The following is a 15182-nucleotide window of genomic DNA, read 5'->3' on the forward strand; positions in this document are numbered from 1 at the left end:
ATTTTAGGGCCAACAAATTTGAAGAGTATTCTCTATTTGACAGAACAATATTCCGTGAAAAATTAACCATCCAAAAAATCGGTTGTTTTACAATGATTTAACGTCTGCAGATAGTGAGACAATGTAACAAGGATCAATTTTGTCGGTTGTGATTAGGATCAACCACTAAACATCACTGATCCTGAATAATATTAGTAAAACTATTCAACTTGCCTTGAATCGAACATGAAGGTTTCTGGCTCAGAAAGTAAGATTTTTCTGAATTGTCTGACCAATGAATTCCACGGCATATTGTCTGTCTTTCAGACAGGCTTACTGTGCTCATGACTGACTAAAAACTCGCTGACACCATATGTACTGAATAATTTGTGTTCTTCTAATAATACAAGTACGTTATTTCTTTCCTTTGCAATAGCTGATCACACCACAACAGTTCACATTCACTTTATCATTTATGTGCTGACAAACATCCCAAACTTCTCGCAAGGCAGTGGGGTTCGTATTGAGTACATACGAGAAGGAAGCGTTCTTTTTTGTACACTGAGATTTTGACATAACGAAACTACAGTATAATAAAATATACACCGGGCTCTTTCAAAACGTAAGTCTTAAAAAAACATATTTAGATAATGAGCTTGATCTAAATTATGAATAAAATGCTCCGTCTTCGATTTTTCTTAATTTGCGCTATAAAATTTTTATTCAGCTAGAATAATTTGTCTGGTAAGAACAAATATAAAAAGCACCACAGGCTAGACGACTTAATCTAACTGCCAAACTTAATAAAAAGAGTCTTGAGATTTCATTATCCTTTTCTAGCAGTACATCAAACCAGTGTCTTATCTAATACGTTGACAATTCATCCTCTTTGTCGATCGCTGCAGTTCTGTCACCTTGACCCAGCCCTGACTCGTCATCAATCTCATTGCTCCAATGTCCCTGAGTATTGGTCTTGTCTTGTTAATAATTGCTACACACACAAATCGGCGTGCAGTAGTTTTACTATGTTCTTCAGTGGCTATGAATCAACACAAAATAACAATGATGTGTTGTTTCAGATTACAGGTAACCCTGGCGTGTGTTAAGTTTGAGCACGGATTACTTAAACGGACCGCTACTACTCTTATACTCTATCACTCTTACTACGCTACTGCTCATTCTTAGCTTAAAACGTGAAGAGTCTGACTAGTCACTAGACTTAGAAACTGATGCAATAAGCCTACTCTTTGTAATCTTCACTGAGGTGATTTATCTAACTATAATCTTATAAAGGATTTATATTCTACTACAACACATCTAAAATATGAAATAAGAAAACTTCTTGTTAACTGTTGATATTCAAAACATAAATCAAAGGCACTTAAACTTAAGCACTTTCTACATGACATAACGGAAATAAAATCTAAGAACTCTGCTATTATGTTGTGTACGAAAAATGTACCTCTGTAGCGTAGAGAATTTCCATGATTTTACTGCACATCTCTCTCGTAATTTCCCCCCCTTCTTCTTGGCCTTCAGCTTCTTGGCATATCACTTCGATATCTCGAAGTTTGCCGAAGTAAAAATCACGTTCTTTTTCCAAGGCTTCAACAGTTGATTGCAATTCCTTTGTCTAAAAACAAAACGTAGAGCTACCAGCTTTTTATAGTTCTCAACAAACAGATATAAACTTACGAAACATCAGGACACAAGAGAACCCACGAAGTAAAAAAACGCTTGGTAAAATGTAGTAAAATAAAAGGGAAAAGATTTCTATATTAATACATGATGATACAAAGTTTTCTTCCCATTGCAGCAGTAAAGATCCAAGATTCAAACGATTATTTCTGAAAACTGCTTCACTTCGCAGTAGTAATACCCATAGCCGCCCCCCCGTGAATTTAGCTCGGGGTGGCTGCCCCCCCGCAAATTATTTAAAAAAAATCCTAAATCAAATGTTTCGAAGTGCAGATTTGCGTTAGTTTGACCTTCATTGCGGATTTAGTTTGACCTTCAATTAAAATATCTACTTGTTGCAACAACAGCGCTGCTCCTAAGATAACAAAAAAAAAACAACAGAAGTACGGTTGCTGATAAACGCCAGCATGGTGCCGTTGAAGCATAGTAACAATGATTGAAAAACGTTTTTCTTGATTTCTTCTGCTTTGTTTTTTCTTGGGAGTGTCAATAACGAGGTGCAGTTTGCTGTTTGCTCAGTTTAGTATCTACGCGTAGAAAGAGCTAAAGTTCAGAGTGACCAGCATATAATTCAAAGTAGCCTACAAGCCTCGAAATTCGTTTTTGTTGATGGCGGACAAACGTGTTCGGTCTGAGCAGCTATCTCGGCGGACAAATTAAGTCTCACGGCGGACACACCAGTTTTAGCCGTCGATCGTCATGAAAGACTCATCAGACCAACGACTTGCGCTTGAAGAATCAAAGCGCCGTGTAGCTGGTCAATACGTCACATAACTGATTAACTTCCACCGAACGAGGTCGTGTGGCTTATTGCGTCACAATGCTCTAGGCAGGAGTCGGAAAATTTCTACACTAACGCTACTATTTTTTGCTGTGCAAAGTTCCACAGGTTTTTTCTTTAAGTTTATTTTTGCGTGTCATGTGATCGAAAGTGAATTTTCCTTGGGTTTTTCCTTTCTTACTGTAATACTAAAACTTAACAAGTTTTGTTGCATCTTGCTGTAATAGCCTACTCGTATAATCTAATTTAGTAACCAACCTTGCCGTATCATTATTACTCGGAGATCAAAGCCAGACATTGTGACGTAAAACTTGAACTAAATTACGCGTGATTAGTGTAGAAGTACCTGTAGTCCTATCGATTCTTAGCGAAGAATTCACCTTTGTTACGCTGATTCAATGTCATCAATCGTTGAAGCAATGTAAAAATTGAAAGTTTTCCTCCTTGAATGGAAGCTAAGTAAGGGATACAGTATTCACATTTTCTAGATGGGCGCTAGAATGCGCCGGGGCTTATATTCTCGCAACAATTGTTCGTGCTATGCAATGACGGTTTGTATCGCCAGTTCCTGTGTTATTTCTCGGCGGACAAATATGACCGATCTAGATGGTACTTCCCGCAGACATCACATGCTGTGACGGCGGACATGTCCGATGTCCGCCGTGAATTTCGAGGCCTGAGCCTACATTATAAAGCTTGGCGATATACAATGGCAGATAGACGCAAGCAAACATCAATTCTGACAAACAAACATCAGCATTTTGAATGTAAGCAATCAGTCGGCTAGAAAGTTTGCCCCCCCGGCAATTTTCAAAACCCGGCGCCTATGCTGCCTGCTTCTGCTGTACAATCATAATGATGGGTCGACAAAAGAGATAACAAAGACGATCCAGCTGGCAAAATCCGTTTTTTTTACCTTGATCCACCGTCCGCAGACGTTGAATCAATATAAAAAGGATGCGTTTTGTTAGCCGGCTAAGCATCAACGATATCATCTACCTGTTCAGCGAGTTCCTCCATCTGGCCACGTAAAATCAAGGTTTCTTGTTGATTCACAGAAGAGGTACTGGTGGTCGATGGCGCACGCTGGGGAGCAGTGCTGGATGAAACTCTCTGAGGAGCAGAAGTTGCAGATCTTCCTCCAGCGTGTGTACGACCTGAAAGCATCCGCATCACTTAATAAGGGAATGCATGTTTTTAGGATAGAGTGGTAAGCGGATTCTACGTTTCAAGAACAACTTACAAAATAAATCAATTGGCCATTTAACGAAGCACTTCAATACAAATAATATAATTCAAGGCTTGGATTATCATCAAGCTGAACCAGGCCTACAAACCCTCAGGCTCGGCTTACAGCTCTGTTTCAAAGATACATGAAAATGTAATAGCACTGAAACTAACATAGTTGTAGTGCACGTCGTTTGTACAGTTGTACATAGAAGCGCAGCTGACAGGGTAAAGACAGGGACATGACAAGCGTAGAATTTGTAATTCTTTTGCATGATTCGCATCAAAAATGTGGTTAGACACGTCCTTTCCCCATGGCACAAACCTGAACTCAAGCCACTGCATAAACATTAAACAAGTAGAGTCTGACTTACTGTTAACATGCAACCAGTGCTGTGCAGGACAGGGTCAAGTGAAAATACGAGTAGATATTCGTGACAACCAAGAAAAAAAGTATGTAAACAGCAGAGCATCCATCCCATCTATTTAGAAGCCTTAATCATAACAATGTGTGCTATCGTTGGCAAAAGATGAATAAGAAAAACTTTTACACCACACAGTGATCTAACATTTTCAAACTGTGAACGAGATAAAAACAAAAAACACTGCAAGTTGTGACTGATCAAGCAAATTTCCACGAGTGCCCCATAACCAAGTTGTTACTTGGATCTACGGCTTCACTGCTATCGTCGTCCACTGATGCTGCTCCAACGCTACCGCTGCTACCACGAATACGACTGCGCTGTGAAGATGGATTTTCGGGCTGGTTTGAATGCTTGGCCATAGGTTTGACTTCAATAACAAGATGAAATAACTTAGATTGGAAAGGGTTTGAGAGGCAAGTGAAAGCAGTAAAATGTCTTTGTTCCATATGCTGTATCATTGGATTTGTCGCATCACAACAGGTTTCCGCTACGTAGCCTACGGTACTCTGCCATCTTTACAAACGAAAAAATATCTACATTTGAGAGAACGATAGCAAAGCTGCAGACATAATTTTGTTTGTGAAATAACACAAAATTGCAATGGCTAACACAACATTCGCTATAGCGGAAAGCAACTGTGGGGATAGAAATAAACCATACCTTGGAAATTACAAATTATTAAGCTTCTCCAACGCAACTACAAAAGGGGAAAAAATCACATTTGAGCAAATGAGTACGTAAGCGCCGCAGCTAGCAGCTCAACGTGAGCACAACTGCGAGAGCCAATGATGGTAAGCGCATTTGTAATCTGCAAGTCGGTACAGCAGATGATGTTTATTGACTTATCAAAAGGTAAGCGTTAACCCAGCTGAAAAAATTTTCGCAGGGAAAAGTTTGAGATCAGGTTTTTCACAACTCGCAACATTATTTGTCAAAATCAAACTTGGGAAGAATTAGAAACTGAGTTTTGAAAAAAAAAAAACAGTAACAAAAGTATAGTAAATAGGCTTGCGGTAAAGGTAGTTTGACTCAAGGGGCAATTATTTTAAATGGCGATTTATTTTACAGATTTGGTGGTTGATTGCGACAGCATGGTTAATTCAGCAAGCCTCAACATCAAGCATAAAACATAAATTTGTTTGAAAAAGTGTAATTTTTATGTAATATGAAGTCCTGACTTGCACTGGTTATGAGAGTGATTTGTATTCGAATAGAATATCTTCTCCAGCTTTTATTCTAATTAATCAACTCTTGCGGCTTTCAATTTAAAATTACTTTTTAATTCAATTATGCCTTACACAATACACATGTTTTAGAAACATGGAAAGCAGCATTAAAACTGCAAAGTAAATTGAAGCCACCGTGATTGAAGCATTCCGCTTTTAATCAGCAAAACAAGTTTTTAGAATCAGATGGATCGAATATATCGACAACGACATACTGTACGGCGCTGTGGGTGAGACCACTTCACTTCAACAAACTGCAAAGAGATAGATGCAATGGATAGAATGAGATGGAAAATCGGAGTGAAGGCAATCGCTGTAAGAATCGGCCACCCCCACTAGTCAGGACAAAGCCGAATTTGGATGATGATGACCAAACATCCCCAAAGACGTTACACGATAGACTTCGTTGGCAACAAAACGGAAGACCCGACCAACGCTTATACGATGAATTCAACACCAAACTTAACTTAATAAAATGTCAGAGAACGGAAACAAGTTGCCAAATCTGAAGACTGACTATTCACGGTGTATTGACAGTGCAGCAACATGATTTATAATAAAACTAAAATTATATGATATATTTTTCAAGATTATTTTTACTTGTTGCGTTGCGACCCATGTCCCATACGTGTGATGGTAATAAGACATTTCATGACATACATCATTCTGTAGCAACTATCCCATCAATAAAAGACACTGTCATGCAAAAGGCAGTTACTGGCTTTGTTGCTTCTTTACTTACTTAGCGGCAAAAGGCTCGCGTCTAATGGTACTCACAATCGAACACCAAAAAAGGATTCAAGACAAATTTCGCAAATTGGATGTAACCTACCAGCACCTCCTGACCGAAGTGGAGTTGGAGCACCTTTGGTCGTTTTTCCACCAGTGATCGCTAGGACGGCTCCTCCACGAGCTGTAACTGCATCATAAGGATCACCCTGGAATTTAAGCAATTCATCAGATTTAGACAAAAAGTTCCTAAACGCAATGAGAGTTTTGAGTCAATACACATGAAAAAAGTTAGAATCTGTTGAAAAAAGTTAGATATATGATATACAAGATAATCAATCTCGTTTTACTACGGGCTTTCGGGCAAGTGTATTTCTTCCCTTCTGAATCATTTATGACTTTATGATAGATTTAGATATACAATATATTTATGCTTTACCTGATAGTTGGCATCAAAGAATCTTTTAAACCACTGAACGAATTCAAAGTTATCTTGAAATCTCCCTTTCACTAGTTTTTCAATTGGTATAATCTAAAACATCAAAAAACGGTGAATGTGTTATTATATATATGACTAGCAGTGTACACTCTAAAATCGTATGTCACCGGTAAATTGCATCTTGACATTATTAATTATTGATTAAATAAGTTCTGTGAACAAAAATTTAGTTCGTGACAAATCGATACGTTGGCAAGCGAACTAGAAGTAGTTTTTTTTTTCATTTAAAACAATAAAAGGAACTCCAGCGACCAAATGGAGCAGCAGGTGTACACGATTTGGTAGATGACACCAAAGGCTGACTGCTCTTCAGTAGTTTGTAATCAGCTGAAACATGACCCACTCAAGATGGTCAAAGTGAAAGGATGTATCTTTGGCGTCGAAGGCTCAAACGACGATGGCGAATCATGGGATGCTGAAGTGCTGCAGTCTGCTCGTAATCCCTAAACTATATATGATATGGTAATAAAAGGTTTTACTTGTTTTGAAAAATACTTACTTTGTCAACACCAGTCTTTTTAAAGCAATCTTGAAGCAGTTTGAAATTGGAAATATACTCGTGTTCCAACTTTGAACTCCACTTGACTCTTTTAATCATCATTTTTTCTGTAAGTCAAGCAAGAAAATTTATAGTAAGTTTTTTTTCATTTGCAGGATAAGAAAACAACAATTAACTCCCTAGACAGCAAAGTCGGTCATTTTTACATTGATGCAACGTCTGGCAATTAAATCCATGTAAAAATGACAGATTGTGCTGTCTGTGTCTGGGTTTAAAAAAAAAAAACAACAATTGAGCACATAAAATGTGCCAAGTAATGTTAGCCCGACTTTCAAAAGCTAACATCTCAGCAACCAATCGTCTACTTTAAATATTTGTTTCTTATGTTTTTAAATGAAATGACGAACAATATAAATATAAAATAAAGTAAATGATCGTACTATGTAGTTGTAAAACTTTCAAAAGGTTTTATTTCACTGCAATGGTTTGTTTTTGTATTTTTTTAAGTTGACGCTCAAAGTTGGTGAAAAGTATGCTAACCATTGCTAACAAGACCCTTTGTTATGCTGCTGCCATGCTTTTTGCAGTGTAGCATATTTTTATGTAGGGCAGAGCATTTTTCCGGAAATGACCGGCATCACATCACGTTTGCTTTTGTAAAGGCGCTATAAAGGCAATTGACTTCATCAATTTTGTTATGGCTTTGATTGAACGAAAAACAGACTACTAATTGTTTTGTTCGGAGTGATGTCAGTAGTTGCCATGGCATGCCATGCTTCTTCATTTCATTTGAAAACATATATATAGAAAAATCTTGCTCAATTATTTTTTTTCTAATTTTTAAACCCTTTTTTTAAAGGTGATTGGGCAATGTTACATTGAAGTTAATTGAACCCACTTAACATTCAAACTGAACCCAAACATGACACCAGTTTTTACAGAAAAAATAAGATTCCATAAATAAAGTCACACAATGAAGAATCTAAGCAACCATTCAACACTGGAGATGCAAATTTCAAACGTCACCAACTGCATTTTTGTTGTTCACATTAAAAAGAGACAAAAGTAATTTTTCAAAAACAGTATCGTTACAAAACGGGGTACAACAATAACTCCAAACAATGTTTTGTTTCAAGTATCACAATTTGCATGTCAGGTTTTTAGAGCTTTTATTGGATTAAGCAAAATATCAAAAGTAAGTAATTCCTGATAATGTAATTGTTACATGCAGGCCTCGAAATTTGTACTTTTTTCCGGCGGTCAAGCATGTCCTACCGAACTGGCCCATTCAGCGGACATTTAATATCTCAACCGGACATATTTTTGCATGTAGATTTTGCACAAAATTACACTACAGTATTGTGTAGTCGTGTTTGTAGAAGATTTTCTACAACAGAATAACTCTGCAATGGTTGATGGCTTAATTAACCGACCCTGAAGTATACTGGATCAGATTGCTTGCAAATAAATCAGTGCGTTAATGACGCAATAAACACAATTGAAAACAACAATCCAAATTTCCTTATTACAAAAGCAACTACGATCACTTATTCCGTGGTTTTCGCGTTATAGAATCGTTGTGCCAAGCGATTACTGTCGGCGCGGTGTCGTAAATCTCCAGCTCAGGACCGTCCAGACAAATGCGCATTAGTGACTCATTAGTGTTAGCCCTCAATAGTGTTAGTGTTAACTAACTAACACAATAGTGTTAGTCTAACACCCTCCCTTCTGTGCAGAAATTCTATTTTTATCAGTATCAGCGTGAATAAGGTCGCCACATTCGCCTGAGCACGTGCGAAACCTAGCTGAGACTTGCTTCTCTGTGACGTTTCTTTTTAACAAACGATCAATGTAACGCAATAATCTTCATTGTTAAAATTAGAATACATATCCTGCCGAAAAGTTCAGACAACTTTATTTCAAGGCAACATTGCAAGGCGTTGAAATGATGTAAAAATGGCTACTTTTGCCATCAGCTCGTTAACCACGCCACTCTAATGTGATCTTTAAAGCAATTGCCTGTACTATTATTGTTTCAACTCCGTATTTGTTCGCGTTAAACAAACAATTGTAACAATTCAAATTTAAAATATACTTTTGCTGCATTAGCTCACATTTTTGTCAAGAGTTTTGCGGTGGTCATTTATGACCGACCAATGAGTCAGCTTCGGCAGACATTCGAGGTCATTCCGGAGGTCATGTCCGCCATGACCGCCGGAATTTCGAGGCCTGACATGTCAAAGTTAATGTCAGTTGGGTTGAGTTCCTTATAAAAATGAGGAAAAACACCTTTCAACTTTGAAAATAACCTAAAAATTGATAAACTGTACATTTGAAGTGAGCTAACTTGTGATGGTGATGAAAATACAATTACTGCATGGTGAAAATTGGCCATTCATACCAGTGGGAAACTAACCCAGGTTGAATGAAGACCTGATGTATAAGTTATATTTGATACACTACAACTTATATATATTATATATAATATACGGTGTATCTAATATCATCAAAACAGGAAGTGTGATGGTTAATAGGATATTTCATGGTATATTGGAATTTCTTCAAAGCAAATAAACCTTTTGGCAGGCCTGTAAAAATAAGAAATGGGTCGAACCACATTTACTGTGCCAAAAAAAATTAGCTCATGGCTACATGAGTAACTTTCTTTTCCTGTACTACTGCCACTAGCAACAACATGCATTATTGTTGTGCATCAATGTTTCAAACTCAGCAGAAACTTATGCACACTTTAATCACAAAGGTGAAAACATTGTAACACATTCTGAAAACAAGTTGATCATAATCTGGATACAGATCAAAAGTAACTACTTTCCAGATGTCCTTCAGACTTTCATATCAGACAAAGAAGAGCCTGCTTATTCTTTTTGATATTAATAACCAAAAAAGTTTGATCACGTATGTACATGTATGTACATACTGCCGAAAATACTCAACCATCTCACTTAAATGTATGGTACACTAGGCCTTTATATTTTGCATCCGCTTCCTCCAAAAATGATGGAAATGTTCCATGATCAGTGTGAGAGCATGACTGTAGTTGAGAATCAAAACTATCTCAGGCATTACATGTTTAAATTTTGAAACTATACCACAGAAAGCCTGCTGCACTGGTGTATACTAGGGGGTTTTTCGGTCATTAATCGGTTATTGATCGATTTTTTAGCAAAATGTCAGAAAAAAATAGTCAATTGTTTTTTTTTATTTGTTCATTCTTACTTGTTTTTATTCCTTTCCGTTGTACTGTATTTTTGTTTTTTGTTATTTTTGAACGTGTGTTAGTGTGCAATAAAAGATGTCTGCGGCCGGGTGTTGCAAGGTTAAGTTTCGCTGATGAACGTTGAAGAAACGTTTGTCTGTTCTAACTCTTCTCAGATAAATCACGACAAGGTTTCTCAGCCAAACTTAATGTTGTAGGCTGTAGAGTGCCGAAAAGTCTCAGCAAAAAATAAAACCCAGGAATCCAGGATGTATAACATAGTAGTTGATAAACTTTGAAAAGATTTTGTGGGTTAAACGAAGCACATCTTTACATGTATCTGACTCTGTAGGGTGCACTAAAATGACTTATGGGTTGCAGATGGTCCAAAGGCAATATGGTGTGCGCGTGCGGCCTAATTTATGATATTGGCTAAATTATGTAAAATTCTCACCACAATATAATACGGAAAAATAAGTATATAATTGCACAGGTTAAACATATGTGAAGCAACCAACTATAATAACCAGTTTCTATTAATTTTTTGTTGTATATGATACATTGTTACTACATCAATCAATGAATCAAAAACCATAAAAACTCAAAATATGACAGAACTACTACTGGATTATATATGATATACTAGAATAATTCAAACAGTTAAGTAAAATAAGTACTTACTTTCAAAAAGCATGTGCATAAACTGGCAATATACAGCTCCGGTACATAATTGCTCTACTTTTGTCAAATGTAACTGAAGACTATCATTAACCCATTCCACAAGTTCTTGTCTACTCAAGTTGTTCGTGGTTGTGGACGTAGAAAAAACGTTTACAGCTGCCATGTTTTCTTGAACTTAAATTCAGTGACTTTAACTTAGCTAAAACATAAAAGTGATAAATGAAGCTCATTAAACTCAGTCTTAAATGTAGAAAAAACACAAAGCATAAATTTATGAAAATACACCTATAAGCGACTTAAGCGTACCATGATTTTTGTTTTTGTGGTATTTGTTTTTTGGTATTGTTTTTGTGTGTCTTTTTACCTTATATAGCTGTTTACTTTTGCGTGTGTATCACTGTTGATACCTCTGTTAATCTTAATATTGTTATTATCTTTATTAGTTGTTTACTGTACGTGATTGAAAGATGAATAAGCACTCTGCTTTACAACATCTCATACATTATTATTATTATTATGATGTCAGTCTTGGATATGTAATACTGTATACCGTATGTATACCACTGACAAGGCACTTACTTAAATTCAGTCAACAAGGTTCAATTGTGAGCTGTCAGTGTGTTAATTCTACATTTTGGTACTGCCGGTAGAACTTTTATATGTCTGTCTTCATACACTAGCACAAGAACTGGAAAAAAATACTTGTTGACTGATAACTCGGAACTGCAATACTATGACAGGTATCATATATAATTTGATATAAAAAATGTACCCATTGCATTGCAACATTGTCTGAAAAACTGGAGTGCATTGAAACTGAAACTCTCTTTCCTGGTGGCTTGGTTTGCACAAAGTTTTTGTAGCGAAGGAACAACAAACATTTTTTAAGAAAAAAGAACTAAAATTTATATACGGTAGCCTACCTTTTTATGGTGAGATAAATCATAGACTGATACTGTAGATTAGGTTTGGTTACTGACAATGGCAATAACCTACCTAAAATGTTGTTGGTCATTCAATATGCATAAGCTTGACTTTAACTTTATAGCGATAGTTGTAGCAAGTTTAGTTTCCCAGAGTCGGTACTTACGGGGACGACCACGTGGAGGTACTTGCTTTCGTCCCCAAGAACCAGCTGGGCCATGGCCTCTCTAGACTTGCCTTATCAAGGCGTAACCGTTTGCTCAGTGCTCACTGGTGTTGGACGCTATGGCGCAGACATGTTGCGCTGGGGCTTGGCAGAGAGCGCTGCTTGTGAGTGTGGTAAAATGCAGACGGCAGCCCACATTATCAAGAATTGCCGGCTATGCAGATCACCTCAGGGTATGGAAGGCCTAGTTTCTATCGATGACGACACCAGGCAGTGGCTAACCAACGGATGCCCTGACATATAGCGACAACACGAGAGAAGAAGCTTGACTTTTTTGAAGTACCAAGTTAGGAAAGGTGGAAAGTTAATTCTAGAACAAGAATTAAAGTAATTACATTTCTAAAAGCTGCAGAATCTTCAGCCTAAACCAGAATGATGTACGATTTATGCACACATAATTCTGTCTACTGTGCATCATTTCGCTATTGTTTAGTTTGAAGAGTTGCATATTCTGATTTCTGACAACACCCTGGAAGGTGTAGGACTTAGTTTGCTATAATGCAGAGTACATTGTTTATTCATGATTAAATTCATTGATCAAACAAGCCAAACCATAACCACAAGACGATAATGAGCACAATAAAGGTACACTTGACAATGAAGATAGGTTTGAACAAATTGGAACTGATGTTCCCACTTAATTTATGTGAAATTCCAATCTCTATAAAACTTACTCACTGCTTATATATATATATATATATATATATATATCTACTGGTAGTGTAGATTCTACTAGACAAGGGAGAAAGTCAGATGGATGCAAAAGTCGTGATTGACAACCAGAGCTGCGATTTTTTCTTTCTTGTCGAACGACCGAAAATTCTGCGTTTGTTTGTCGAATAGTGGTATGACGTCACAAGAGTCAGATTATAAGCGTTTGGCTGCGAATTACTGCGTGATGGAGAATTTATCTTTTGGCATCTCTTTAGTCTCGCTTAGTACGTTAATGGTTATGCACGTACCTGCATGCAAACACAGTTAGGAGCGAAACATGCAAGTTACCAAGAAACACAGCGAAGATAAAGCAAAAAATGAACTGCAGTCGAGAGCCTGCATGTTCGACTCCAGCCACCTGCACTTGCTGTTGTTTCTCTGGGCAAGAAACTTTACGATAATTGTCTCTATCCAGTGATCGATTTCGAGTAATGGGTAGTACCAAATTTAAGTCATAAGTAGAGTAGATAACAGGAAACAGACATTGCAGTCGGCTGCAGCGTGGGTCAAGTATACTTCGAAAGGCGTACACCGATGCATAGCGCTCAAGTCCGCTTTCCCGCAATGCAGGATAAAGAATAAAGATAATAAAACAAACAAACAAAAAATGAACTGCAGACAAAAGAAAACAGAACAATACCACGATAATACAACTTGCCTATTACCTTGCCTTGTCCAATGTCCACTCCCAGTGACTACCTAACTATTCTTCTACAAGCGAACTCTTATTATATAGCGACCTATCTTATCTGTGTTTCTGATTCTGAACATCTGGTCGGAAACTAGGCTATTTTCTTGATGTAAAAAACTTGCGTAATAAGTAGGGTTTATTGTGTTCTTTTATTGTGTGCTTCTGCGATCATTTTCTCCTGTATCAACCACCTGCTTTAAGTTATATATATATATAACGGAAAGGAAATCTTAAATTTGTTTTCGTCATCATGCACTGGCTACATAAATCCATCATTGTTAAATCTTTCAAAGGATGGCATCTCGCCTGGTGCGAGACAAATTTCCTGCAGATGTCCAGACTTCCCAGCCAGCAAACTTGTTTATACATGTTATGCACTGTGATTCAACATCTGCAGACGTTGAATCAATGTAAAAACGACGGTTTTTGCTAGCTGGGTTGTGTGCTTTTGTGAATGTGCAAAATCGCCAATTACGTAATCACAGAAACTCTTTTTGTGGAAGGAAGTCCAGTTGCAATCGTGTTTATCTGTCTACTATTCTTTATTCACATTGCAAAACATTTCTGCAATCTTGGAACAACAAGTGCATAAGTCAGACATAAATACAAACTTGCAAACACGTTGACAACTAAAAGTAGCCTACTTTGGTTATTTTATCTATAAAAGAAACCCGTTGTGTCGAATAGCACGAAACGTGTGTGGCGAAATGTTTGATGGCAGGCGTTAGAACTTCGATCACAGCATTTTTCCGCAGTGTTTAAAATGTTCTGGAAGAGAACTCCTTTCCATAAAAATAGCGGCTTTTTTCATCTGTATTTCTGAACATCTGGTCGGAAACTAGGCTGTTTTCTACATGTGAAAAACTTTCATAGCAAGTATCCAACACTCATTTTACCAGAGCAATATTGTTAATTGGCACAAACGGCGAAATACAAACTGGCATAGACGTTGACAACTCAACGTAGCCTAGGTTATTTCATCTATAAAAGAAACCCGTTGTGTCAAATAGCATGAAACGTGTGTTGCAAAATGTTTGATGCCAGGCGTTGGAACTTCGATCAAAGCATTCTCCCGCAGTGTTCAAAATGGCGGCGCTGACGCCTTGGGAGTTTCTCGTGTGAAGTGTCGCTTTTAGACCTTGCTTTGAAGTACCTGGCTCAAGAAAGTTTACGTAAGTCAGCACTTTTATGATTGCATCACGTGATGCCCCCCCCGATTGTTCCTCAACCTGATGACGTTTAGCCGTCTCTCAGTGTTTTTATTTTCCTTTTTTATCGTTTTTTTTTTTTTTTGTTAGGCACGGCGTTTGTCGAATAGTGATGGCGCATGTCAAGTGACCTCGTCATCAAAAAAGGCAAAAATCGCAGCCCTGTTGACAACGTTGTAACGGAATCCTTTGCTACTTAAAAAATACTTTTGAATAAACCGACACAGAATTCCCATCTCTTCTTTAGCAGAAACACAACAAACTATAATATGTTGCTTATTAAGTTGTAACAAACACAACCTAAAATGAACATGGTGCCCCACTCATACACAGCTGCAAAAACAGCAATGAAATGAACAATATAAGGTCTTTTAATACAGCATGAAAATTTACGAAATATACACATGGTAAGAGCAAAGAAAAGATTGACCGTATTGAAAAACGACAACCGACTCGCA

At 37.4% G+C, this 15182-nt stretch overlaps 1 protein-coding gene across 2 annotated transcripts in view; it reads right to left on the reverse strand.

The window, feature by feature from the left end:
* Positions 1–11156, reverse strand: part of LOC145786005 (microtubule-associated protein RP/EB family member 1-like) — a 13359-nt gene extending 2203 nt beyond the window's left edge. Inside the window, exons 1-7 of one of the 2 annotated variants that reach the window (XM_082597695.1) lie at positions 10962–11156; positions 7064–7170; positions 6505–6597; positions 6169–6274; positions 3458–3615; positions 1442–1612; positions 434–939 (exon numbers count right to left, since the gene is read on the reverse strand). In XM_082597695.1, coding sequence (XP_082453821.1) covers positions 844–939; positions 1442–1612; positions 3458–3615; positions 6169–6274; positions 6505–6597; positions 7064–7170; positions 10962–11124 — 894 coding nt within the window. In that variant the 5' untranslated portion in view covers positions 11125–11156 and the 3' untranslated portion in view covers positions 434–843. Of the gene's footprint in view, positions 1–433; positions 940–1441; positions 1613–3457; positions 3616–6168; positions 6275–6504; positions 6598–7063; positions 7171–10961 lie in introns of those variants that run through there. The other variant, XM_082597696.1, reaches the window with a different exon arrangement.
* Between the last annotated feature and the right edge of the window lie 4026 nt (positions 11157–15182).

The sequence above is a fragment of the Aplidium turbinatum genome, chromosome 16 (assembly GCF_918807975.1).
Source record: "Aplidium turbinatum chromosome 16, kaAplTurb1.1, whole genome shotgun sequence".
Lineage (NCBI taxonomy): Eukaryota > Metazoa > Chordata > Ascidiacea > Aplousobranchia > Polyclinidae > Aplidium > Aplidium turbinatum.